Genomic DNA, 27,552 nt, shown 5'->3' with positions numbered 1-27,552 from the left:
ATTTTGCTTCGCTTTGTTAAATTCATTCCAATTATAACTTTGTCGACAATTCCAATATGATATAGTTTGTAGAAAAAGATGTAAAAAGATGTTAAATTTATATTGTACTTTATTTATACTCTTATTATGAGTATGCTTCCCAAAAAAACTATTTTTTTTTTCTATTGACAGACTTAGATTTTCTTGCTGATACAAGTTTAACCTACATAGACATTAGAAAGTGTTTGAAAATTATTATATAAAATGATTTTTATTAGATAATGGTAGTTCTTCTTGTCTTGCAACAGAGCTATATTCACACTGGTTGTTCTTTCTTATAAGAAGAATGTTAGACCAAGTCGTTTAGGATGCATAATAAGATTTTTGAAATGTTTTTTCTCCTTAAAAAATATTTTACAAAACTTTAAAAGTTCACAACTCCCAAACTACTTTAAATCCTTATTGTTTGATAACTGTACTTTCACACCAGAAATCTTTTTACACTAGAATTTTTCACACTTTTATTTTTTTATTTGAAAATACAAATGTTAATTTTTGCAAAGATGAAATAACAGGAAACAGTTAGGGCATGGATGGAGGATGACGAGGTTGTCTATTAGGAGGTGGAAGACTAGGTTTATATGGCGTGCCAAGCTTGGGTGGAGGAGGTGGACTTGCCATAGGACCCAATTTTCTCATCGTCAGTTCTGCAAATTAAGCAAAATCACGGAATGTTATCAATTTCTTTCAACAAAATTTTTGTATTTTGTGTTCGATGAAAATAACACCGATATATCATATTATAAGAAAAAATTATCAAAATTTAAATATTAAAAAATTATTTCTGGATGAAAATATATACCAACCTGCACAAACCGTAGTAATCTGTGCAATGAAAGGGAAGGTGATTATTAGCAGAACAAGAAAAGGTACTGATATTGAAGAAACACTGCATAATCCAGACATTTCTCACTGTATGTTAGCTAAAACCAAATTCATACACCAGACTGCTTCAGAGTCATGAAATTTATAGGTGCCATAGAAGCAATGGAGTCGATGTTTCTTTATTTGTTTATGGAAGAGAATGAGTCGTATGTTTGACTTTTTCAATGATATATCTACAGAAAATATAACTCAAATTAATAATTGTGTTGTGAAGTTATTGGAATTTTCTGGGAGAAAACAGAATAAAGAAACTTTGATTATTTTTGACTTTTGGTGCCTGATCCAAGAAATATTAAGCATGGTGCTTTAAAAATATTTTTTTGACTTTGTAAATTGTCAATGGTAAATAACAATGATGAAACTGTTCCTCATTTTACCTCCAGGCTGTTCCAATTTCTCTTTTACAGTTACACTTTTGTCAACCCTAATAATATTGTAAACTTTTTTATTTACTTCATAAACCTTTTGCATTCTCTTTGTAACAAGCTTGTTTTCCTTATTTGCATTTGCATTTTTAAATGCACAATAGGGTTGATGGAAATATATAAGAGAACGGAGAAAGAACAATTGGATTTCTGATACTAATAATTGCAGTAACAATTGAGAATTTGAGCTTTTTTTGTTTTGTTATACAGTTTATTTCGCAAATTTTGGTGAAATTCCTCAAAAAAATAACTTAAATTTTCAAGCCAAGTTTTCAGAGGGATCCTGAATTCTTTATTCATATTGGTTGGACCATAAATTTGAATTATCAGACTGAAAAAGAAAACTACAAGATAGGAAATTAAGTGGTAACGCCTACAAAATTCCTAATCATTTGACTAAAATTAAAATATATTATTAAAAAGAATTTAAAGCCCCAGTTATTGAGAAGGTACGGTCTGACTAAGTCTGATTCTCAAAGAAACTGATTAAAAAAAAAAAAAAAAAAACCTTGATTGTGGTGTAAGGAGATGACACCATATGGATGTGTTAGAAGAAAAGAATGGTGGAGTTTGACTATTTGCCTGAAATGAAATTAACCAAGAACATGCATTTGATTTAGAAATTTTGATGGAAAAAATGGAAACAAGTCTTCTGCAGTTCTGATAGAATGGAATTTTTAAAAGATGGGTTAAATATGTTTTTGGTCCTTCAAGTTTCAGTAAAATCTGGAATTGGTCCCTTTTCGAAATTTTTGACTAATTTCGTCTTTCATCTTTAGAAATATATGAATTTAGTCCTTTTAATAAGATTTTGTTAAGTTTATCTAAAGTTTCAAGCGTATTTCATGATAATATTTGAATTGTTTACATTGTTTGATTCATTTTCGTTTGAATGTTAACTCAAATATTATCATAAAACACATTTGAAACTTCAAATAAACTTAACAAAATTTGATTAAAAGGACTAACATTTCTAAAGATGAAGAACTAAATTGGTCAAAAGATTTGATGAGAAACTAATTCCAAATTTCACTTAAACTTGAGAAACCAAAAACGTATTTAATCCTTAAAAGATTAACGAGTTTCAACTAGCGTTGAATCTCTGGTTAAATAGAGTGGTAGTTCATTAAATTTTGGATGTGATTACCCTCAAGGAAAATATAACATATGGTGATCATAGATTATAATCATGCCTAGAATATTAATATAACAAAATCTGAGTTATTCCTACATCTCGGGAAGATTTTATTCTAAGGAACTATAATCAAATAAAAAACAATATATTTTTTATCATTAAATATTTTAACAGTTTTTGTACTAAAATTGTTTAATAAATTTGTAATAACAAAATTTGTAAAAATTAATAAAAATTAATATACTTAATATTAAATTTATTGAATTCATATTCTAAATTAATAATTTAAAATTGAACCAAATGAAACTAGACTTTAAATTTATGTTTGATGCAGGTAACTATTTGATAAAAGAAAAATTAAACTGCTGGACTTAAAATTAATAATCTCTTAATTTTTTACGTGAAAATTTTATTGATGTTTTGACAAATTTTGAAAATATACTACATTTTTATCTCATTTTGTGTAAAGTGTTCTATTATTAATTTAAAATAATTTTTTGTCGATAAAAAAAAATTAAACTAAAAATAAATGTATAAAAATTTTGCAAAACTAGTTTAACCTTTAGCACATTTATAATTATGATATTATATATAAGTCACTCCTTAATAAATTCTCTTTTGAAATACTTTATGTTACTTCTTTAAAAATTAAAATGGAATACTGTACTTAATATCATAAACCATTAATGTCTTAATATCATTCCTAATAATAGTCATCTTTGAACTACTAAAAGATGTTACATATTTTGAACATAAAAACTAGTAAAATATGGTATTGCTGGCTTTTCAGTATTCTTAAATTATTATATTATATTTTCCTAATACTATTAACTCGTACACATCAATTAATTTATAAAACATTTTCATTCAACTTTTTTACATTTTCGTTTCTTTTTAACTTGCAAATAAGTTACTTTTCGTTCATGTATAAACTTATTTTATTTTTTCTTTTAAAAAATATTTTGAAAAAATTTATTTAGTATATTGTTATTTTTAGAATCATACTTTACTCTTGAAAACCCAAATAAAGTAAGAAAAATATATACGCAAACCCTCAACCTAACTTTTATTTATAGAATAAAATCATGAATTCTGTTTAATTTGATAGAGTTCTATTTTCTTACATATACAAGTTTAACAAACTATATTTATAAGGAAAAATGGATTTCTTGCATGTTTAACAATTGTTGCGCGACTCTAAACTCATAATTGTAATTTTAATTAAATAATAAATTAATATTTTTTAAATGATATAAATATATGAATTAACTATATTATTATTATATTTAAAGTAATATGAATAATTTAATCTCCAGTTATATATATATATATATATATATATATATATATATATATATATATATATATATTTGGTTATGTTTTAAAGAAGACTTCACATAACACATATGATAACTTCGAACAAATAAAAATAGTAAGAGAACAAGATAGAAAACCTTAAATAAAAGGAAAAAGTAGAATATTGAAAAAAAATAGTGGAATATAACTCTGCAATAGTTATTGTGTCATGGTGTTTTTATAAAAGTAAATTTTTTACAGATATATTCTTAAATTTTAAAAATTCTTGCTACGTTCTATTTATACGGGGAAAAAATTGAGAGTAAACATTTTAAAAATATAAATTTTTATTACTCTCACTTTACTTCAATGTTACTTAATCGTACATACACATGTCATGATTTGTTTTTTAATTAATAACACTTTTACAATTGCTTCTCGATTCACAGTGTTTAATATCCTCAATATTTTTCTTCAAATTTCTTTCAAAATGAATTTATCTTTTAGATGATTGAATTTTCTCCACTATAGTTTGGGGCAAACTATTTTTAATCTAATCGTCTTGAATCTCACTTACTTGTATAGTATCTTTCAAGGTGTTTAGTATATATCTTTCAAGTTTTTTCCATTTTTATATTTAATACATATTTATTTAAGTCTCGACATTAATTTATTCCCACCCAGAGACAATATCTCAACTCAACACACATTATAAATACTCAAATTTTATAGTGAGATATTTATAATATTGTAGTTAGCACTCATATTTCTCAATTAACACCAATTTTAAAATGACACATATATAAACCGTAAGAAAGTAGTATTGCATAATTAAATAAATTATAATTTTTTAAATACATTTTCCAAATACCTTTTTTTATGAAATATTTTAATTTTTTTTGAGGACCAATTTTGGGCCAAGACAAAAATAGGAACAGCCCACCTTCTTCACCTTCCTCCTCTTCCATTAATGAGCAACCGACAAGTTTTGAAGAGTTAAATCTCTCCTTGCTTCATTCATCTTGATTTTTTAACGTTCCTTTCATAACACCACCTACATTGCTAACCCTACCTCCATTGTTTTTATCGAACATATTTAATCATTATGTCTTTTCTAGAAATATTTTTATTCATTATTTTTTTTGTCACATAAAAATGTTTGATAATCAATTTTAAATATTCAAGTGTATAATTACTTAGTTTATTATGTAACATAAAATAATTTTATTTTTTTAGCTTTTACTTTGATTTTATTGTAAAAATTCTTCTTAGTCTACAATTTTTTTTCTCTCATTGATTACTTTTTATATTTATATAATTATTTTTTTTAATTTCACACTAAAAAAATATATCTATATAAAGTTTTATTTTAGTTTGAAAATAAAAATATGTATATAGAGGGTTCCATTATTGCTATCCTTGGTTGAGGGAATTGAACAAGTCAATGAAGTTGTAAAGGACAAGTGAATGCATTTTCTAGCATTAATATTTTTTGTTGCATGTTTGATGTGAAAAGACTTTGCATGCATGTGAATCCATAAAATGAAGGTGCCCTTACATCCGCGTCATTATTCATTTGATGGTGGGACAAGCCCTGCACGTGCTGCAATTTGTCTCATTTTACAATGTATTTTTCCCCTCACACAGTATATAGACATTAATTCAAAGCCAACTTCCCAGTTTCAAATCTAGAAATTTGGAAAGGGGAATTCTTTTTATGCATGATAAATCGTATAAGAGAAGTTGATTCATATACAAAAATATCAAAGTAGAATGATACTATAATTCATGATTTATATTTTTTACTTTTTGATATAATTTGATGTGAATTATTAATTAATGTATCATTATTTTATTTTTAAAAAAAAATTAATAAGTCACACTAAATCATGACAAAAATAAAGAATGTGAGTTAAATATAAGAATTAAAGTATAACTTTTCTTTATTTAATGAGTCTAGTTTGTCAGGTTTAGAGAGAGAGTTTTACTGTGGAGATACAACACCAATGATAGATCTGAGCTCAACCACATAAGACATTAACATCACTCTCAGTCCAAAATCTTAAGAAAATGGGTTTATGAGTCTTTATTCTTATGTAGTGTTCTACTTTCTCATTTCTAGCTGATGTGAGACTTAAACTCACACTTGGATTCTTAACAATCTTTCCCTCAAGTGTGAGTTCCTTTGACCACACACATTGGTACACTCTCCTTTTAGTGAAAACATTCCCAATCACGAGTATTCTTTTTTCTGTCCTCTTATGTACTGTCGTTCTTCTTAACGGGACACGATTACCTGAAATCCTTGCTAGAAAAACTTTTAATACAAAGACCATACTGCACTCGTCTGAACCGATTTTAACCATCTCACACTTGGATTCTTAACACAATACCTACAAAATGGTGCAAAGAAAACAAATACTAAATTACCATAAAAAAAATATTGAGAAAATACCAATTTTAATAAAAAAAAAAAAATCATACCCTTGATTCCTTATCTCAAAAAAATCCCAACCATTCGTGAGACACCTATATGCAAACACGACAAAACAAATATTTAAAGCGTTACTTACATTTTTCTCATAGTTGCAAACGAATTAATTAGATTCCATCTCCCGTTTTCCCAGGTACGATGAACATGTTGCTATCTTCTATTCAACTGTGTCTCACTTCAAGAATAAAAAACTACAAACAAATAGCGTTGGTTCTCCTTATAGCTATATACACTCCACTTTTATTTATTTTATTCGAAATAAAATAATGCTTTTATTTTATTTTTCTTTTACAAAACACTTTCGTCTCCTTTTTCACGATTCCCCTCGATGATACTACACACAACCTCTTTCTATTTTCACTCTCTATTTACGTCATTTTTTCTTTATTCCCATCTCACAATGTTTTAATTTGAAAATATTTTTAAAACATCGAAGACATTTATTTATTTATTTATTTCATGTTTTTGTTGGACTTTAGTTTATGGCATCATTGATGTGAATTGAATTCAGTATTATATCTGAATAAAAAAAGACTGAATAAGAAATATTAATTATATGTATTCCAGGCAATGACTTTTTCTCCTATATGGAACAAAAGGTGATAACATAGAATAATGCGTGAAACTAATGCATAATTGAATATCATTCCAATGTTCCAAATAACACTATTTGACAGTTGAAATGGTTTGATATAATAAGTAGTAGTAATAATAATAATACGTTACGTGGAGAAGCTGGTGAAGTCTTTGGTCCCTCATGAGAGGGTATACCCACCAACTGCTAAAGCCAAAAAATATAAAACAAATCCTTCACTTTCATCCCACTTGATTCCCTATTTTTTTTTTCTTTTATTATATACTATACAGTACGGATTTCGAAAAATGATTACCGAGTAAAAAATATAAAATGTTTGTTAGATTACTATCAATTAAAAATTTAAATCACATATTGTCAAAAATGTTGTTAATTTGCACGATCAATGCATGTTATTTTTACCCAAAAAAAAAAACATTACTCATTTAATTTTCAGTTTTATTTACTCTCTTTCAATTCGTTTATGGCCTTTGTTTTGTATAAGATATTTCATGTTAATGGTGGTGAGAGTTTAACTAAGTTTCCACTTCCCCCTTCTAACATCATATATATATATATATATATATATATATATATATATAGCTTACCTGGAACCCTTATCAGGGGCTCTTGCCAGGAAGACTTTCGATACTAGGACTATACTGCACTCGTCTGAGCCGGTATTAACCATCGGCTCTGATACCACTTGTCAGGTTTTACAGAGGGGGTTTCACTGGGGAGAACAACACCAATGAGATCTGAGCCTAACCACATAAGATATTGACACCACTCTCAACCCAAAACCTTAAGGCAATGGGTTTATGGGTCTTTATTCTTATATAGTGTTCTACTTTCTCATTTCTGGTCAATGTGGGACTTAGACTCACACTTGGATTCCTAACATATATATATATATATATATATATATATATATATATATATATATATATATATATATATTGACTTTTAAAGCAAAAGGCCTAGGATGCCAATTGATGATTACAAAGTTTTTTTTTCATTAGACATAATTAATCTAATTAATTAAGTATTCAAACAACGACCATAACAATAACAATTTAAGCTTAAATAAAGGAATGCTTACATATTGATCTCCCTTTATGATTGTAAATCAAGTCCTGGTTGAAAATTCTATCTGCTGGAGATGCAAATCTATGATTGAGAGTCACAAAGATGGTACATGTGGGTTTGGTTCAGGCTGAAAATTATGTTTTATTGGAATGTAAAGCTATGTTAGAACATCATTTTGTTCATGATTGTTTGTATAAGGGTTAGAGCACCCCTTAAGTATTTTCTTTAATTTAATTTAATTCTTTACTGATAAAAAAAAAAATTTAAAGTCATTTTATCACTTTATGTTTGAGAAAAAAAAACTCTTCCCGCATATAGTTTGAAGTTTAAAATGATTTTGGAATAAAAATTATTTAAAAAAATGTAAAATTTGACCAAATTTAGAAGACTCGGTGTGGTGTATTATTACCTTTTAAAAGATAAAAAAAAGTTGGAAAAAAATAATTTCAAAATGAACATGATATTTTGATTAATAGGTTTCGTATAAAAGATTATTTAAAAGATTTAAATCGACATTTTGAAAACGAAAATAAGAAATTAAAAGTATTACACAAATTAAACTTGTGAAGAAGAAGAGTAAATCCTATCCTACTATAGTAATTAAGATTAATTACTAGTTGATAGATAAAGATTCTTTTATGCGATTTTCGTTACTCTTCATCTTTTCAAACACATAAAATATATATAATCAACACGTTCATTAGTATTTCACGTGTTTCTTCCTTGAATATGTTTAAACCATCTAATTAATTTTGTGACAACATTTTCTCATTAGATTTTTCGCATGCCATTATTCTCATATGTTTTATTATCTTCTTTCTTTGATGTTGTTCCTTTAAAGCTCAATATTTTCAACTATATATAACATGGTTAAGCAATTAGTATTACAATAAAGTATTGCGTTTGGTATAGCTATTTTACATTCACAAGTCATCTTTAATATATTTAGACAGTACAATAAATTATGTTTGAGTTTGGTATCCACTTTATAGTCATAAGTCATCATTGACACAATTTGAGTCATTTTACAAGTAGTTAGTGGATGACATCTTTATTAATTATTATATTATTTTATATAACTGATTTCTAATATTTAAACGTAGAAACTTGTAATATGATATTTTTTTTTCTCTTTTGACTTCTCAAGTTACATTTTCTTTTTGTTTCTTACTAAAATTCAATGTATATACATACACATGTTACTCTAACTTGGTAAGAACTCTTCGCTTTAGTTTCTTTATTTTCTCTCTCTATCCACATGTAAATCAAATCTGAGTCACTAGTTTTCTGACTTCAGATTAACTTTTTTTATGCCAAACCAAATGCTTCAACTTTTTTGAGCAGTGAGCAGTGTTTAGACACAAGTTCATGCACGTAATATCTCAAGAGTCAAAAAAACAACTTTTTTATTAAATTAAATTACTAATATTATGAAATAAATTACAATTTTGAAAAGACGTGTAAAAGGATTCATCCACAACGAGAATTTATTACTAAAGTCCAAATTTTTTTACACGATTGCTGCAATGGTCTTTTAGTCTTATAGCATGTTGCAACAATACTCCAAGAAGTAGTCTTACTTATGCCCTGCCCAAAAGACAAAATTAAAATTAAAATACTATAAAAGCCAAAACAATTGAGGAAATTAATTTAACTTCTGGTTATTGGATTTAGAAATTTAATTTAATTTCCTAGCTAATAACATATCAGAAAGTACACAAACTGAGATATCGTTCATCAAGAAATCAACTTCGAAATTTACACGAATCCAAAACAAACACAAACAAATACAATTTCGTGAACGTGTCTCGCAGGATTAGAGAGTGAACATCAGAAACATCAGAAACATCGTACTAAATACAAATATCCTAGTCGAACCATGTGGTTGCATGAAGATCTCTGTTTGTAATTTTGTGCAGAAGGAAGAAAAATTCTATGGTGGATCACATGATGGAGCAAGAATCAGGGCAAGAATCATAATATACTACTTGGGGAGGGTAAGGTGGGTAGTAATAAGGTTGATAGGGCACATAGCATTTGTGACATGTGCACCCCTTCGGGCATGATGATGGAGGAGTCTTATTAATAGAACAACAACCATTGCAGTTTGAGTTGTTGCAGTTGAAGCATAAGTCACAGTCCCCATCGCACTTAGGGTTCTCACACTTAACGCAAACGACGCAACACTCGCCATTGCAGCTGCTGCTTTCACAGTTAAGGCAGAACACGATATCAACGTCACACTTACCGTGACAACTCGAACTGCGGCACTTTTTGCACAGAGCAGCATGCAACATCTTCTTCAGCTTCTCTTCCTTCTCCTTCGCCTTCTTCTTCTCCTCCTCCTCTTTCTTCTTCTTCTCCTCCTCCTTCTTTTTCTTCTCCTCCTCCGCCTTTTTCAGATCCTCCACCGTCACAATCACCACCGACGAGAACTTCTTCTTCAGCTGGTTCACCAAGCAAACCATGTCCACGTTTACGCCGCTCACCGCCACGCGGTCGCTGTCGTCGCCGTCCAAGGCTACCGTAGTCACACCTGAGAGGTTTAAGACGAATATACTCAATTTTAATCTAGATTTTTTGAACAATCACATGCCCTAAGATGATCATTTCTCTATTGGTTTCTACCATGGAGTTCACATTTCAAATTTACACAAATCATATTTAATTACATGGTATATATGTAAAGATTGACAAACATCATGATATTTTTAAACCACATAATAATTTAAGAACATCTCCAATCCATCAGTTTTAAACTTAAAAAAGATTGATAATTTGAGAAGAATTTTTTATTGAAATATTTTGGTGTGAAATAAAATAATATTAAATATAAAAATATTTTTCTATGGCTCTCCTATTAAAATAAAATTTGCGGAACTATCTTAATAATTTTATATATAATGAGATAAAAATTAAGATAAGACTCCCCTTTTATATTAGAGATTAACTTAATACTTAGCTAGTATTTATCATTCATTTTTATTTTGCTTTTTTTTTTTTTGTGTCACTCCATTGGTATTCATTTTATAATTCATATACATGGATAAGCTTAGTTAGTCTTCTAGGAGTTGTTCATTTTAATAAACTTATCTCCGAAAATTCTGTAAAAACATATGCATCAGTATAGATTAAGATGAGTTTGTTTAATTTTCAGTAGAAAAGAGTGCAAAAATTAGCTAACTAACAAAGTGTTTGCTTTCTTCATATAACAATCTGAACTCTGAGAACTTCCGTTTCATTCTAAGATTAGAATTGTGAGTTTCCATAAACATATTAAAAGTTATCAAATAAAATTCTAAACAGCACGGTTTTCATATGGATGATATGATTATTTTATGACTCTGAAAGAAAACTTCTTTCAATATGAAGCGTAACAGGGATTGTCGTGTGATGTTCACCTGGTACCTGTGCTGCAGTTTTCAGGGCTTTGTTTCTGCATTTGTCACAGTCCATTTTCAGCTTGATAACTATTTTTTGCTGTATTTATTACACGTGTTGTTGTGTAAAAGTTCTTGAGGAATCATCAGAAAAAGAAAAGAAAAGGACAGAAAAGCAAAACTAAAACCATTGGTTCATACCTTCATGTTTGCTAAATTGAATGAAAAAGGCAACTTCTCGCTCTTGTAATCGGAAACAAAAATCAAAGGGGTGTGTGTCTTGGTGTTTGTCTTGTGCTTTGGAACTGAGCGATACAATGGTTTATATAATAGAAATAATAATAATATGAGGAAGAGATTATAAAATAAGTTTTTCAACGAAAAAAAATTACAGAATATGCAAGTCTTCATTGACTTGAATGAATTGGCTGGCTGGCTGGCTGAGAAGGACATGTTAGCTACTTGGTTAGGCTTGGAATTGGTCCACCAAAACTCACATTATTCATACTCCTCAACATGATTTTATTTTTATGTCTAATAATCAAGTTATGTTCTTCAATGTCTTAATTCCATGTTCAAGTTTGACTTCATATGTCGTTAATTAGTTGCTTTTATATGGTTGAAATTATTTATAGATATTTAACTTAATTGTAACTTTTTTACACGTTAAAGTTTAGAGCTAAAAGATTCTGCATCATAGTTTTTTGATTCAGACTTTTTGTTTATGGCCAAAGTGCTATCTTGTGGTTTATACATTCACTGGGAGATAAATCAGTGAAATTTTTGTAAATAAGTATTATGAGTTCTTAGTAAAACTCATAATATCGTACATACATGTAGCATACGATTCGTTTTAGAACACGAACAACATAATATCTCTTCGTTTTCTACTATAATATTTCGTCTTCTCTGTTGTGTTGCACTGTTTTCATTCTCCCACAATTCGTCCAACACGGAGTCACCGTTGTTTGCAGCAGCTACAGCCACAAAAATCACCCAACCGTCACCTCCGGCACAAGGCTACCTTCCAGTACAAGGTTGTCACCTTTGCACCTTGGGGTTGTATTTTTCTATATGTGTTGGAAGTATCACATCAACTAGACATAAAACCAATTTATAATTATGGGTATAAAACTCACTTTATAAGTCAAGTTTGTAGAATTAAATTAAATCTAAAACTTATTTCTCTTAACATGATATTAGAGTCTATCCTAACAAAATTTATTATTTGTTATTGGATCTATTATTCCACCTCGATCAAACCGTAGAATTAAAGTTTAATTCTTAACATGAAAATAACTTCTTTTTGTTTTAACGATTTTGGATATATCATTTTCATCCCTTGACAAACAGAACATAACTTGGGGATTTAACATTGAATTTGGGTCTTGATAAGAGAAAAGTGTCACTATTAGGAGTCTTATATAGTTAGGAGACATGTGTTTGACTATAAATTTTCCTCTGTTCTTACGGGACCGGAACTTTCCCAACACTTCTTGCGTTGCCTACTTGATCTCAAATGTTCACCTCTTAACTTGTCGACTTAGATCTATCAAATCAATGTTCGGTCCTCGGTTTGGGAGGGGCAGTGAAGAACAGTGAGAACAACACCAAGGTCGTTACACCATATTAAAGGTGATTTGATTGGCTTTTATTTAAAACTCAGTGGAAAAAGATTTTATTTCAGAAATTATGGGAGTCATGACCCTAAATTCAGCTATAATACTTTATCTACACAATGAACATGTAGTGAATTTCACATTGAAGATGTCCAATCTGTATCACAATAACATTTGATGTTGTTTAGGTTGTTTCATGGATAAAATATTAAACCAAGACATATTGTTTCATTCATGGATATCGGTGGATGTAAATAGTGACGGATTTTCACTAACAATTTTGAAAATTTTTGGAAACGTTAAAATTTATATATATTTAATTATTTTCTCTAATATAATAAAAATATATATTAAAATCTTCTTAGATATTGTTTTTTAGAAAAATAATAATTTTGAGGATGTATTTGATATATTTATCCCATTTTAAATAAGATTTTTTAATTTCATCTCTTTGATTCATCATATTTTTTCATATCTGAGAAATTAATATGAAATTTCTCATATAAATTGAATCATTAGTATATCATATTTTAAAATAGGTGAAAAAGTTGAATTTGTGTTATTTTTATATTTACAGATAACTTTTCTTTTATTATTTTAAAAATTGAATTTATTTTTTATTATTCGTTAATATTAATATACCTATTAAAAAATTAAAATTTAAAAAATAAACTATTAAAATTGAAAACGAATTATGAAAAAACATATTACCGTTAACATTTCCTCTTATTTTTAGAAAAGGCTCATGAGAAAAAAATATGTGTATACTGAGAAAGACTCAGAAGTTTTTGAATAAGAATCCCAATAGAATAAGGTTTGAAGAACCCACTAGTTTATTATAATATGTGTAGAATACCCACACTAATACCATTCCTGTGAGTAGGAGCAAACAGATTTTCAATTGTCGATGGAACAGAATAAATAAATAAATATTATATATATATATATATATATATATATATATATATATATTTATTGTGGTTTCTCTGCTTGAGAATGACATGTTAGCTACTCTGTTAGGCTTCGAATTTCTCCACCAAAAAAACACATTCAAATAACCTACGCCAAACATTATTATTTATTTATTTTTGTATCCAATATCTATATCTTTTTAATCTCATGATGAAGTTTGTCTTAACTGCTTTCCAATCGTTGATATTATTTATACTTCTTTAATTTATAATAAAATGTGTTTATATCTTGACCCTGGAGTAAGCAGGTCCACTATGGTCGAAGGAGATGTGATATATATAATATATATTGTATTTTGGCTTGTTATGTCTGTTTTGAGATTTATATGGAAGAGAATCGATAGTAATAATAAGTCATAAAAACAATTCATATAAAAGATTTCAACATCTTGTTCACATATAAAACTTTCAATTCATAATTAAATTCTTAACAACCGATATAACATATGAATTCTAATCGGTGAGTAACACAAACAACTTAAATAAAGAAAGGGATGGACTAAAATAGTTTATATGAAAAAATCTTGTATTCACAAATTAATATGTTTCTATGTTCTTGATTTTTAGTCATTTAGATGCCAACAGCATAATCAGTTTATGAATCATCCTACTTTTCTGAATCGAAAGCAAAATATTATTTTAGCATATTTAGTTGGGTTTGATAGTCGTCATTAATGCAAGAATATATTCATTTAAGTCTATGAAGATATATTATGAGTCTGGTTGTTCTGCTGAATCTTTTTAAATTGTCTGAGGATTAAAAATACATTATTTTAATATTTTTAATATTTTTAAGATAATTTTAATATAATTTAAATTTGTAAAATTAATGATCATCCGTGTATTTAAAAAATACAGTAGAGGAATAATAGAAAAAAATTAATAAAAAATTCAAACTCGCTTACCATATCTCTTTTTTCATTAAAGTGGTATTTTTGAACCAAGATACACAATTTGCCTGAGGAGTAGTTAAAAGCTTAGACATATGCACAATATTCAATTATTATATTAAAAGGTTGGTGAGTTTTAAGAATAAGAAGTGTTCACATATATAGAAAAAGATCCTATTTAGTACGACTTGGCAACAATTTTATTCTGGTTCTTACTGCTGTCAAAACTAATATGCATTATGATTGTGGGAATACCAAATCAGTAGTTCTGGTTCTGGTTGCTTTCAAAACTAATATGCATTATGGTGGTTGGAATACCAAATCTTATTATGCTACTTTTATACATTATAGCACAAGTAATAAATATTTTTTACTTAATTAATTATTTTGAGTAATTATTTTCTTATTTTAATTATAATATCTCTTTTCGATGTTAATTTTCAAATAATACAATATTTAAGAAAAATAAAGTATTATTTTCTTTATTCGAAAATTAAATTAAAATATGAAAGACATTGGCCACATGAAAAGGAAGATATTTATTATTTCTTTTAAATTTGAGATTTGTTTTTTATGTTCATTCCCTTTTTCTTTTCTTTTCTTTTTTTTTAAAATGTCAAATATACTGACAAAGAAAATTAAAAAAAAAATACAAAAGAGAGTTTTTGTAAGGTGAGACAAAGAAGGGAAGAATTTAGGTTTTAGTGAAGTAGAAAACAATTTGTAGGCCCAAAGAATATAAGGAGTCTAGGTGTAAAGAACGTAGATGTATCGTTTTTTTTACTTTAATTAAAATTTACTATTAAAAATAATTTCTCAAATAAATATTTAGGTAACATAAATGGTGGAATTTTGGGTAATTAACTCAATGCTAAGAACTTTGTTGCATGGAAGCCTTTAAACTAAAAACAATTATCAAAAGTTCTAAAGGAAAAAAAGGTAATTTGCAAATCAATAAATGAATTTCTAGACCAAATTTCAATAAATAAATTTTTAGATCAAATTTCAATCTCTAATTAAACACAATTGAGGGAAAGCTTCGAAGTTTACCATAAGAGCGGGCAAGCGAGATATCTAAAGGGATCAGAGGTGGGGGTGAAATAGTAATTCACAATTTTTAACTAGTGAACTTAGATAACAGAACCCAAAGGAAAGCATATTCAACCCAAAATTTAGGCCCAACATGTAGCAGCCCAAGTATACTAAACATTAAAGATGAACATAATAATTAATCATGTTAAGATATAACTAATTATTTCAAATTGGACCGGATCTGAATTTAACTTATTTCGTATATAATCGATTTTTTCAAATAATAATTGATTATGTTAATTAAAATTTATTTATTAATTTATTGAATAATCAATTATGTCAATTAGTCTAAAATAATCTATCAATAGTCTGATTATTATAGGGTCACAGTGAATAATTATTTGTGTTGTTTCAAAATGTTATTACAGGTTATATGAACAAGATTATACGTGATTATAATTAAATATAATTGATTATCTTAGTAAATAACTACAATTATTTTTAAAACTTATTTTAAAAGGTAAGCATTCTAACAGAACTTTCTCTATTTTATACTTAGAAAACTTAAGTTGCTTTTTCTGATAAAAAGAACTCTCGAAGATTTATCTTTGGCATTTGGATAAATAATCATTGTTTAAAATCATCATCAAATAATGTTGCAAGTGTTGTAGTTTTCCTGTTGTAACTCTTTTGAGGAATATTTGTCATTCCAGTTAATACTTTCTCTTATTTCTGTATTTTCTTTTCTCTGTTATATTACCTTACTATGGTATAGTTATAAGTATTTGAATATTTTTTAAGAAAATTATAAATTTTCTTATATTAGTTATACAAATAATCTTACAATTAAATATTTTAAAAATATAGAGAAATATTTCGGCTAAATTATTTTGGATCAAATTGGATGTAGATTTTTCTTGAATTACTAATTTTACACTTCATTAAAAACTTTTAAGAAATTATATTTTTATGAGAAAAGTCATTTCTACAACTAATTTCACCCTCTCGGTTGTGATTTAAGCAATATTTTTTTTGCCCTCTAAAGTTATATTATGTATCCAGTCCTGAAATGGTTAGGGATTTATATTTAAACTCTTCCCAAATATTGTAAAATAAATAAAACTGTTGCATACTTTTCAACTTTTATAAATTTTCAATCGTTTTCCAAAAATCGAATTAAGTTTAATTTCTTTTAGTTATTAATAGACAATTGTATTGAAATTATAATGTGTATCTAGTCCTAGAATTTGTTAGTGATTTATATTTAAACTCGTCCCTAAAAAATTCAAAATAAACAAAAATAATGCATACTTTGCTTAAAAAAGGAAGTTTGATCGACATTGTTATAAGTTACAAAAGAACAATATTTTCAAGATAACTCAAGATGAAATAATATAAAATAACAACTTATTTTAAAATAAGTTAATTCAACACCAAATTATAGTTCATAACTTCGCTTTCTTCACATCATCAACAAACATTTTTTTTTTTCAGTAGTTTCCATCTGTACAACAAGGAAGTAACACATACCATTTCACTTCTTTCAAGTTTTAGACAGCACACACAATTTAACCATGGAACACACTCATAAATCTGCAATATCATTTCTTCTCTTCAACCTTGATCTACCACCACCAACCAAGAACAAGAAAACATATGTAATGTTAATTATAAGGGAAATATTAGTCCAAATTAAAAAATAAAAAAGATATATTAACTTAACTGATAAGAACATATGAACCTTTTTCTTTTTCTATGATAATAGACGAAGATGGATTATATAGGCAAAAATTAATTTTTGAGAAACTGAAAATTATTTGAAAAACTTACTCGGTGTTCTTGTGCATCTTGTGCATACACATCAACTCCAAGAAGGAAAGAGAAAAAACTCATAATTTGCATAACACATTTTCTACACAAGTGCTTCCATTAAGTTCTTGCATGGAAGCTTCAGAAGCTCAAGTTGGATGGAGCTAGCAAGAGCTGAACATCGTCCTCACGGATCTTGTTGAGGAAGCAGATTTCGGCATTGTTCAAATGCGCAACATGTTCTGCCAAACTAAGCATGTGCTTCACATAACCATCTCTCAACCTTTTCCACATATTTATGGATAACCTACTAATCTTTGGTTGATGAAGTTTAGGTATGACTTCAACCATCTTCACCTTTGGCCTTAACATACCAACATTATTCATCTCACCACTGTCACTTACCTCTGTGCTGCTGCTATCAAGCTTATGGTATCTTCCTTTTGTTCTGCACTTCTTCGTCCTTCCACACACAGGAACAAAATCAACTATCTCCATCTTCTACAGCTTCCTGTGCTGTGTCCAAGAGAGAGACAGAGAGAATGGACAAGAGCCTCGGAGAAACAAAAAGGTTATTGATGCAAAATATGCATTATATATTGCATAAACCAAAGGTAAAAAGGTATAACAGATGGGAGAACATTATTTTTTTCTTTCTTTAATATACAAGAATTTTGGAGAATATCTATTCGTGTTATAAAAGTAATTTTTACTCAAGTGAGGTAGGAATTATGGTCATTGCCCAATAACATATAGTCATTGGTCATTGCCCAATATTTTGAAAACCAGATTAAATATATAGTTTATGTTGTTTGATTTTGATGTATCATCTTAACTCATTAACTCATTATCCACTTGTTAACGTGATATTACAAGGATAAGTTAAAGTTTATTATAGTAAAATATATTGTTTATTGAACTTATTATTTCATCCGATATCTATTAAACTATTTATTAATATTTTAGTCTCACATTAAATATGTATATATCTTAATATAAACGAGTGTGTTACAAGTTTTATGTCTATTAAAAATAAAATTAATTTATATTTTATTTGTAAGGATAAATCTCATTTTATGTTGAAAGTTTCACATAGACTAGAGACAAGTTAATTTCATAATATATATAAGTAGGATACAAACATCATCTTACAAGTCAATTTTGTATATATTAAATTAGGCTTAAAACTTACTTTTCTTAACATGGGATCAAAATCATTGTTTAAAAAATCTATTTTAATAAAAAAATTTAAACATTCTATTTCACCTGATATCAGACCATTAACGAATTACTTATCACGCACAAAATATAAATGATAATTTTGTAAGTTCGAAATAGGTTTAATTACATCTTACCAAATGTTACAAAAAAGGTTAATATTTTTCAATTGTTAAGGTGGGTGCAGTGAAGAGCTGAAGTTACTGAGAGGGATGGAGACATGGAAAAGTAAGAAGGATGGACCACAAGGGAACATTGATGTTTGTGGTGAAGTACATAGAAACATGTGTAAGTGTAAGAACCTTCTGGCAAAGCAAGAAGAGATGATTGGCTTTAATTAATGATCATGAACTGCATTGCACCCTCTTCCAAAGGACTCTCTCTGTCTAATTCAATTCAAATTTAAAGCCACCTAACACCAGGAGGTGGTGGTTGGCTTCCCTTCACAAAATAATTACTACTACTTCTATATTTTTATCTATTTTTCATCCATTTATTATGCATGGTTAATGTTTCATTTTAGTAGCTTTCTTGCACCATACATTTTTAGTCTTTTCCTTTTTAGTTTTTATATTGCTCTCTTGTTTATACATCCCACAACCTGTCATTTTCACATATCTTTGGAGAGTTTGTGATTTTTTTATATGTGAAATTATTTGAAAGATTTAAATAGTAAAACTTCATAACAATTTTAAAGAAAGTAGCTATGTTTTTCAATATTTTAGTTAATGAAATAGAGTGCTTGTGGTATTATTTGATAAAACTAAGTAATAAATTAGAGTGCTCAAGATTTCTTTGCACCGTATATAACACTTAATTCGTATTTGATGTTAAGAATGATATTGGAATACAACAAATCAAAAGAAAGTCTAAAATTGTCCCGATAAAACTAACGATCAGTAAAAAATAATTGTTAATTTCGACAAATCTCATTTGAAAACAACGAGCCTATATAACTTATTTATTTTAAATTTATAAAGTTGTTTGTATTAAACAATATAATAAGAAAAAAAATAAAAAAATTATAATAAATAATGAGTCAAAAGACAATTATATAAAATATGACATTACCTTTAATTTTAAATTTTAAAATAATAGTTTTTTAGCCATGTGTGCTGATAGGTTATTCAATTTGGGGATTTTTATAAGGTTTTAAAAAAGGATAAATTAATTTATCCATAGTGAATAACTAATCACATTAGAGATTAATTATGGGTTGTACTATTATTTATTGAATTAATTGAGAGAAGAGACAGTGTAAGGCCCATTTTCTTTATTTTTCTTTTTTTTTCAGCCCTAATGTCAGTGGGCCGCCCTTGTAGTTGGGCCTAAGGCCAGCCCAAACACATATACCCTTAGGTCTGCCCTAAACCTAAGGGGTACCCTACAACTTTCAGAACCTTTGTCCTTGCTTGGAGCTGCAGCCGTCACCCTTCTGCTAGGGTTCCGCCCCCACTGTCGTTGAGCCAGTTCGAAGCTTTCTCTACTCCACGTAAGTACTATGCTAGCCATCCTCGTCTCCATGGTTCTTTCTCGTTTCTTTCCGTTAGGGCTTCCAAATAACCCATATTGTGCTCCTGTTTCCCTATCCTTTCAGTTTTCCATTCGCCCCTTGAGCTGTTGTGCTCGTGTGTTCGGTGTCGTGGGAGTGTCGGAGCGCTTTGCTAACTTATTCCAGGTACGGGAAGTTAGGGTTCTTGCTTAGAGTCATTCTTCGAAACTTTTGTGCTTTATTGTTGATTTTGTGGATGGATCTGTCGTTTGAATGCGTGAGGGTTTTGTGCATGTGTGTTTTGGACGAAAGTGGGTCTGGTTCAGTGATGAACAGTGGCGAACCCTGTTAATCTCGCCCAAGCGAGTCTATCTCGCCTAGGCGAGATGAAACAGGGAGATCTCTGCACGAGATCTCGCCCAGGCGACTCGCTCACCTTTTGAGCGAGCAGGCCACTCGCTCAAGCGAGAGGGATCTCGCTTAAGCGAGATCCCGTGATGCCCCCACCCACGTTTTTGTACTCTCGCCTAGGCGAGGGGAGGCTCGCCTGAGCGAGACGTCTCGCCTGAGCGAGGCCCCTCAGCCTGGGCGAGATGCTGGGCGAGGCTGAGCTATGTATTGGACTTTTGATGCTTCCCGTGCGATCTGTTTTGATTGGGCATGATTGTGTGATGACGTATATGTATATAATGGAGTATGAAATATGTGTTTGGCATGATTCATGAATTGTGGATGAATGAGTTGGTATGGGACTTAGCATGCAAAATAAATGGGTGGTTTGAAATTAAAGGAACATGGTGTTATCATGAGATGAGACCCTGGGTTCATTGGGGCGGTATTGATCAGAGGTATGGATTCGAGAGGCGATGCATATGAGGACTTAATTTCAAGGGTTGATATGGAATTGAAAATCGTAATTTAATATTCTCTTAATTGCTGATTTATGAATGTTGGTCCGTGTCAGCGTATAAATTCCTTGGGGTCTCTAGGTGAGACCTCCGGGGTTGCGCTTCAGTGGTCGGGACGTAATTCCATGGCCCCTGTTAGTGGGTGTTCATGGTGGTGCCCCATCTGTATAACTAGGTAAGGATTCAAGGTAAGGTTGCATCCTGACGCTCCGAGGAGTCAGTTAGTCTCACTTAGAGCGGACTGACTCTTGTGGTGGGAGTAGCAGGAGGCCTGAAACTCATTAAGGGCTAACCTTGTGGTGGGAGAGATTTGATTTATTGTAACAACTGGTAATACATGGCTCAGGATCGAGCAGCTCAGGTTCGAGCAGGGGTACCCACACAAGTGCAAGCATCCGCTGAATCCGACCAAGTTATACGTATCCGGATGAGTCGAGTCGAGTCGTAGTGTAATGGATGAAGAGTCATAACATGTTTGGTTGCTGTGTGAATATGAGATGACGAAAATATGTTTGACTGCATGCTTTATGTTGTTTGGCTCTAGCTTACCCGTATTGTTGTATGTCTGTGTTGTATGTGGCCGTTATTCCTTGCGATGATCATCAACTTGGTTGATGGGAGCAGATAGGCGAGGTCCTCGTGGTCAGCAAGGGAGCGGTGATCCAGTAGCTTAGCCATCTGGGCTGGAGTCGTCCTCGTGTTTTATTTAGGGCCACGGCCCATGTATTTCTTTCCGTATTTCTACGCTTCATTCTACGTGTACCCGTATTTCAGCTTTCCTTTATCGGCATCGTGGTGTGCCTAGTTTCGTAGGGGTAAATGTTAAGGAACCCTGGACTGCGTTGTTATGCTTTTATCACGTGACGTTTCCTTTAATTTTACGTATTAAATTAAATGGGACGTTACAGACAGTAATAAAATAGCAGTTCGAATAGCCAGATCGACAACATTTCTTATCAAGTTAAAAAAAAAAAAAAAAGAATTCTGATTAATATGCTTGAAAATTCAATTATCTAATTGTACTTCTAAACTGTATTCCTATAATTAAGTTTTTAAACATTTGGCATTAATAATATTTCTCCTAAAAGAATCCTATGATTTTTTTTTATTTTCTATTCATATGAACATTGAGAAAATTAACATAACTAAGAAAAAACATATAAATGGAGGAATATTTTGTTATTTTAAGTCTAAATTTTGTACAATAAATTATAAAAAATACCACCATAAGAGTTTTTTTTTTCTTCTTCTGCAAAATAGTAACAATGCTGTTGTAAACACAGGAGAACTGAGTATTCTTCAAGAAAGATGCTAATATTGCAAACTTATAACAAATAGGTTTTTGTATAATAATAAGAAGTAATTTTTCTTACAAACTTCTAAATTTATAATCAACAGAAAAAGAAGCTAATATCATTTCAGTCGTTGTGATAAAGAAAAATAAATGTTCATAACTTTCTAAAATTAAAGCATGTAAACTAACTAAATTGACTCACATTATCGGATCCATGTGAACCTTACCAAACTAACAATCAATTTATCATTTTTTGCCTTTTTTTTTGTACTATTCCCTTCAAATTATTAATTCATTCCATCAAGGTTTGATCAACCACTTTTATAATTCAAAGATGCTATTTATTTCAAAATAACAAATAATGTAATGGATATTATTATCATATACAATATATGCGTGTATATAATAAATATATTTCAATATATATATAAAATCTCAGTTTTTTTTCAGGTACAATGATAATAATTTAATTTGAATAATCCAAACCCTCATTCAAAAACTCTCATGTTATGTGCACTCGAACATAACTACAAATTTTTTTCATGGATTTTCATTCATCCAATCATATATGAGTAAAATCAAATTAAACAACTTTGTTTGTGATTTGAGTTAAAGATTCCTCTGTTGTATAATTAATTAAACTTTATTGATATTAATTGGGAGTGTCCCATTTACCTATTTTGAGGTAACAATTTTCCTTCAAAAATTGAACATTGTTTGGGAAGTTTTGGTTGTCCAACTTTGTCAAAATTCACACTCTTCAATTGAGTTGTTGTCCAACTTCTTATCTATTATTTGCTTCCTCATCAATAGTTAGTTGTTTTCTCTTTAACTTTGAAAAATAATTAAAAATGTATATAATATTAGCTTGAAGAAAAAAAGTGGTTAGGAAACATGTTCTTCCTTACTTCCAACATTCCTCTTATATATATATATATATATATATATATAATAAATCCTTTTTAATTTTTTCAGGGTTCTATAATGTATTATATTTTCAAATTTATTTTTTGCTTCCTCTTTTATCAGTTGTTCTTTTTATAAAAATAAATTCTTTAGAATTTTTATTTTTAACAAAATCTAGTTCTACAAATGACTATCAACGCATTTCTTTTTAATGCAAAAACTAAACAAAATGAATTTTAATTATAAGAACTAACATTCAAGATGTCGTTATTCACAATCAAACTAACCGCCATCATGACATTTTGCTTTTTATTGCACTAGTTGATGTTATTATAAAATTGGTTTTAATTTTTAAAAATTTAAAATAAAATATATTAGTAACATCATGTTGGATTGAACACTTACTACTAGGTCACAAGCTATAGATATTATTTTGGTTCTGATATCAATTGTTGGACCAAGTGCTTACTACTAAGTTAAAAATTATAATCATTAGCTTGGACGTAATTTTTCTTCTACTTAAGAGTGCAATAACCCAAATGTCATTACCTCCGCCATAAAACAATTAATGTACCTTGCAACACATTTTATATTATACTTTTATGTTAGAAAAGTTCAATTTTATTAAGCTACAATAATCATTTTCATTAGAATTATTATAGACTTTGAATTTCATAGGTCCAAAATAATTGGACTGATTTAAGTTATTAACCAAGAAATTTCTTTTTGCATCCCATATTCTTTTCTTGTATTTTTTAAAATTCTAATTATATCCCTATTGTAATTATAATTTTATATTACATAATTCATACATATTTTGAATTGTATAATTCGTAATGTAAAAATCATATTTTAAATTATATAATTCGTAATGTAAAAATTACATTCTAAATTATATAATTTGTAATGTAAAATTACATTCCAAATTATATAATTCAAAATGTATTTTTGTATTATGAATTGTACAATCTGTTGTAAATTTACATTTTGGATTGTACAACCCATAATGTAATTTTACATTATAAATTATACAATTCAGAATGCACACAAATATGAAATATGAAATTTATATTCTACGTCTTTTATCTTCTTTCTTACACATCATATTATTGTGATATGTCTACGTGTGAAAGTTTTTTAGGGTAGAGGTAGAAAAAGACGAAGTGGAGTTAAAGATAAAGATAAAGGTGGTAAAAGATGGAGTGGAGTTGGAGGTGGAAAAGAAGATGGGGTGGAGTTGGAGCTACGAAGGTGTTGTGGAGGAGGAGAGAAGGAGAGGACAAATTTGACTCTTTATCTTATTTATGGGAATGCAGTAAGAAAACATGGGTTTGCAGGGAAAAATTCCCTTAGCTGAAAAGGTCCAATTTGGCAAAAAAAGTATACAAGTCACTACTAATATATATATATATATATATATATATATATATATATATATATATATATATATATATATATATATAAAGTAAAACCGTCATTGTTATTTATATTCTTTTATTTTATTACATTTTTTCATTTGTATTTAAAAAAATACATTTTCGGAAATAATAAAATTGAAATTCATTTTGAAAGAATTATTTCTTTAAGACTTATGAAAACCTTTAAAAAAATCTAAATAATGCAAAGAAAAGTAAAAAATGTAAATAACAATTATTTTTGGACCAAATAAGCCCACTTTACAAGGGGGCTAGCCCAAAGAAGCATCAAGAGTATGTATGTACGGATAAACTTTCCCATAACACTTTTACAGCGAAATATACAAAGGAAATAAAATACATTTTTCATAAACTAAAATTAATTTATTATTCATAAATTAATTTTTTAAAAGAAATAGAGAGATCTATACATTTTCTTAAATATATTTTTAGTCAGATACGTTGTCTAGCTTTTGGAAGTTATTGTAAGGTTTGTTTTGTTGTGAAGTTATTAATAAATCTCAGTTAATCCTTAATTAATTAGAGATTAAGAAATTGAAAGTGTGTTGTTGTTTTTAGCCTCACATGAATGCAACAATAGTTGTTGATACAGAATAGAAGCCACACCTGTAATCAATGTTGAATTAGCATATACTATGATGTTTTGGGACCTTTCAACATTAAATTTTACCTCCTTTTTAGATTCTCGTTGTCTTAAAATATTCATAATCTCAAACAAATTCCAAGCAGTAATTCCTATTGAAAACTAGTCAAAGCTTGCAGATTGATGGAACAGAGTGCAGATCTTGGCTCGTTGCAGGTTTAAATAAACTTTTTTTTTTTGCTTGAAAAAGTAGAAATATGGTTATACATGTCAATTAATTTTGTATAAAATCAGATCAGATATAATATAATACTATAGCAACTTGCAAATTCCTAATCACATGACTCCACAGAGCACCATATCAGCCACCAAAGTGTGGATAATGGTTTTATTACATAGATATTCGACACCAATAAATCATAAATAAATTTGTATATAAATCATGCATAAACTTATATATGACACTAAAACACAATTTCAACTTAAAATTTTAAAATAATAAATTTATAGATTTTTTTAGAATTAAATATATTTTTAGTTTTTTAACATTTAGTAAAAATTAAAATTAGTCTATTTTCAAAATTTTGGACTAATTTAATCTTCAATTTCTTAAAATACATAAATTTAGTCATTTTAACCAAATTTTATTAAGTTTATTTGATATTTCAAATGTGATTTTATGATAATATTTGAGTTATTTATACTGTTTGAACATTTTTACTTCAATATTAATTAAGAAAAACGTTTAAAATGTCAAATAAATTTAACAAAATTCAGTTAAAAATACTAAATTCATGTATTTTAAAAAGTGAAGACTAAATTGGTCTAAAATTAAAAAAAAAAAAAGACTAATTTTAGTTTTTACTACAAAAATTAAAGAATTAAAAATATATTTAACTTTTTTTATCTTATTTATTTGAGTTATATATGTTTTTGATCCCTTAATTTTCAGTGAATTTTGAAATTAGTCAATTTCAAAACTTTAGACCAACTTAGTTATTCATCTTTCGAAATACGTGAATTAAGTTATTTTAATGAAATTTTGTTAGGTTTATCTGATGTTTTGTATGTATTTCGGGATTGTATTTAAGTTATTTATACTATTTGACACATTTTTGTTTTAATCTTAAATCAAATACTATGAAACATGTTTGAAATGTCAAATAAACTTAACAAAATTTGATTAAAAAAACTAAATTCATATATTTTAAAAGATGAATTAAATTGATCTAAAATTTTAAAATGAACTAGTTTCAAAATTTATTGAAAATTAAGAAGAAAAATATATTTATTCTTATTTATTTTTATGTAATATAAGACTTAGAAGGACGGATAAGAAGATGAAGAAGAAACAATAAGAGGAGAAAAAGATATGGGGAAAATGAGGCACTCGAACCGATGAAGGTGATGTGAGAACCAATGAATGAATGTGACTTGTAACCCCACAGAACAAGAGCAATCTCTAATAATGCAACACAATTCAATGAATAAAAAATTAAGGCACCAAAGCAATCGAATAGCCTTGTTTTGTGTTGACCATGTTACTCTCTCCTATACTTGCTCCCTTGGGTTCTGTTCTTCTGAAGCAGCCCCCTCGTGCGTCAAGAAAATCAATTTGCATTTTTTGCAGGTTGCGTTTATGACCAGCCAATTCAAGCTGTAACTATGCAAGGTGTGCACAAGTACCAATGCATCGTCACCATGTGCTGATGTGCATGTGCTTCTTCAATTCCCTCTCAACCAACGGAATATACTCAAAAGGGTATATGTGTTAAGTTTTACAGAAAGATTTGTTCGGGAGATATAACACACCAATGAGACCTTGAGTCGTCCAATCATATAAGATATTGACACCGCTTTTAACTCAAAATAAGTAATGAATTTATGTGTCTTTATTCTTATATAGTGTTTTACTTCTTTATTTTTAGTCAATGTGAAACTTAGACTCACATTTTTCTATACACACAAGTCTAATAATACCCTTTAAGTCTAATAATACCCTTTAAGCTTCTTTTGCTACATGTTAAGGTGTTTGTTTGATTGATTATAAGGTTTGCCACAGAAGAAAAGAAATGTT

General features: G+C 28.6%; 1 protein-coding gene and 1 long non-coding RNA gene across 5 annotated transcripts; one reads left to right on the top strand and one right to left on the bottom strand.

Annotated features, from left to right (window-relative positions):
• Positions 1-9,406: 9,406 nt before the first annotated feature.
• On the bottom strand, positions 9,407-11,650 carry LOC114181326 (heavy metal-associated isoprenylated plant protein 16-like). 4 transcript variants are annotated; one of them, XM_028067754.1, is made up of 4 exons: positions 11,519-11,650; positions 11,339-11,417; positions 10,186-10,473; positions 9,407-9,524 (listed from the first exon to the last, which is right to left on the bottom strand). In XM_028067754.1, exons 1-4 carry the CDS (start codon positions 11,522-11,524, stop codon positions 9,514-9,516), a joined length of 384 nt encoding a protein of 127 aa, XP_027923555.1. In that variant the 5' UTR covers positions 11,525-11,650; the 3' UTR covers positions 9,407-9,513. The 4 variants fall into 4 exon arrangements, with proteins under 4 accessions (XP_027923555.1, XP_027923552.1, XP_027923553.1 ...); XM_028067751.1 differs by lacking the exon at positions 9,407-9,524 and having other exon boundaries at positions 9,615-10,473; XM_028067752.1 differs by lacking the exon at positions 9,407-9,524 and having other exon boundaries at positions 9,615-10,473; positions 11,346-11,417; positions 11,519-11,633.
• Positions 11,651-20,241: 8,591 nt separating this feature from the next.
• LOC114180983 lies at positions 20,242-22,126 on the top strand. Its single transcript, XR_003603714.1, has 3 exons — positions 20,242-20,348; positions 20,454-20,534; positions 21,881-22,126. It is a non-coding gene; the product is annotated as an uncharacterized LOC114180983 (long non-coding RNA).
• Positions 22,127-27,552: the final 5,426 nt, after the last annotated feature.

This window comes from Vigna unguiculata, chromosome 4 (assembly GCF_004118075.2).
Source record: "Vigna unguiculata cultivar IT97K-499-35 chromosome 4, ASM411807v1, whole genome shotgun sequence".
NCBI classification, from domain to species: domain Eukaryota; kingdom Viridiplantae; phylum Streptophyta; class Magnoliopsida; order Fabales; family Fabaceae; genus Vigna; species Vigna unguiculata.
The sequence above is the reverse complement of the archived record's forward strand: the minus strand, read 5'-3'. Positions and strand labels throughout refer to the sequence as shown.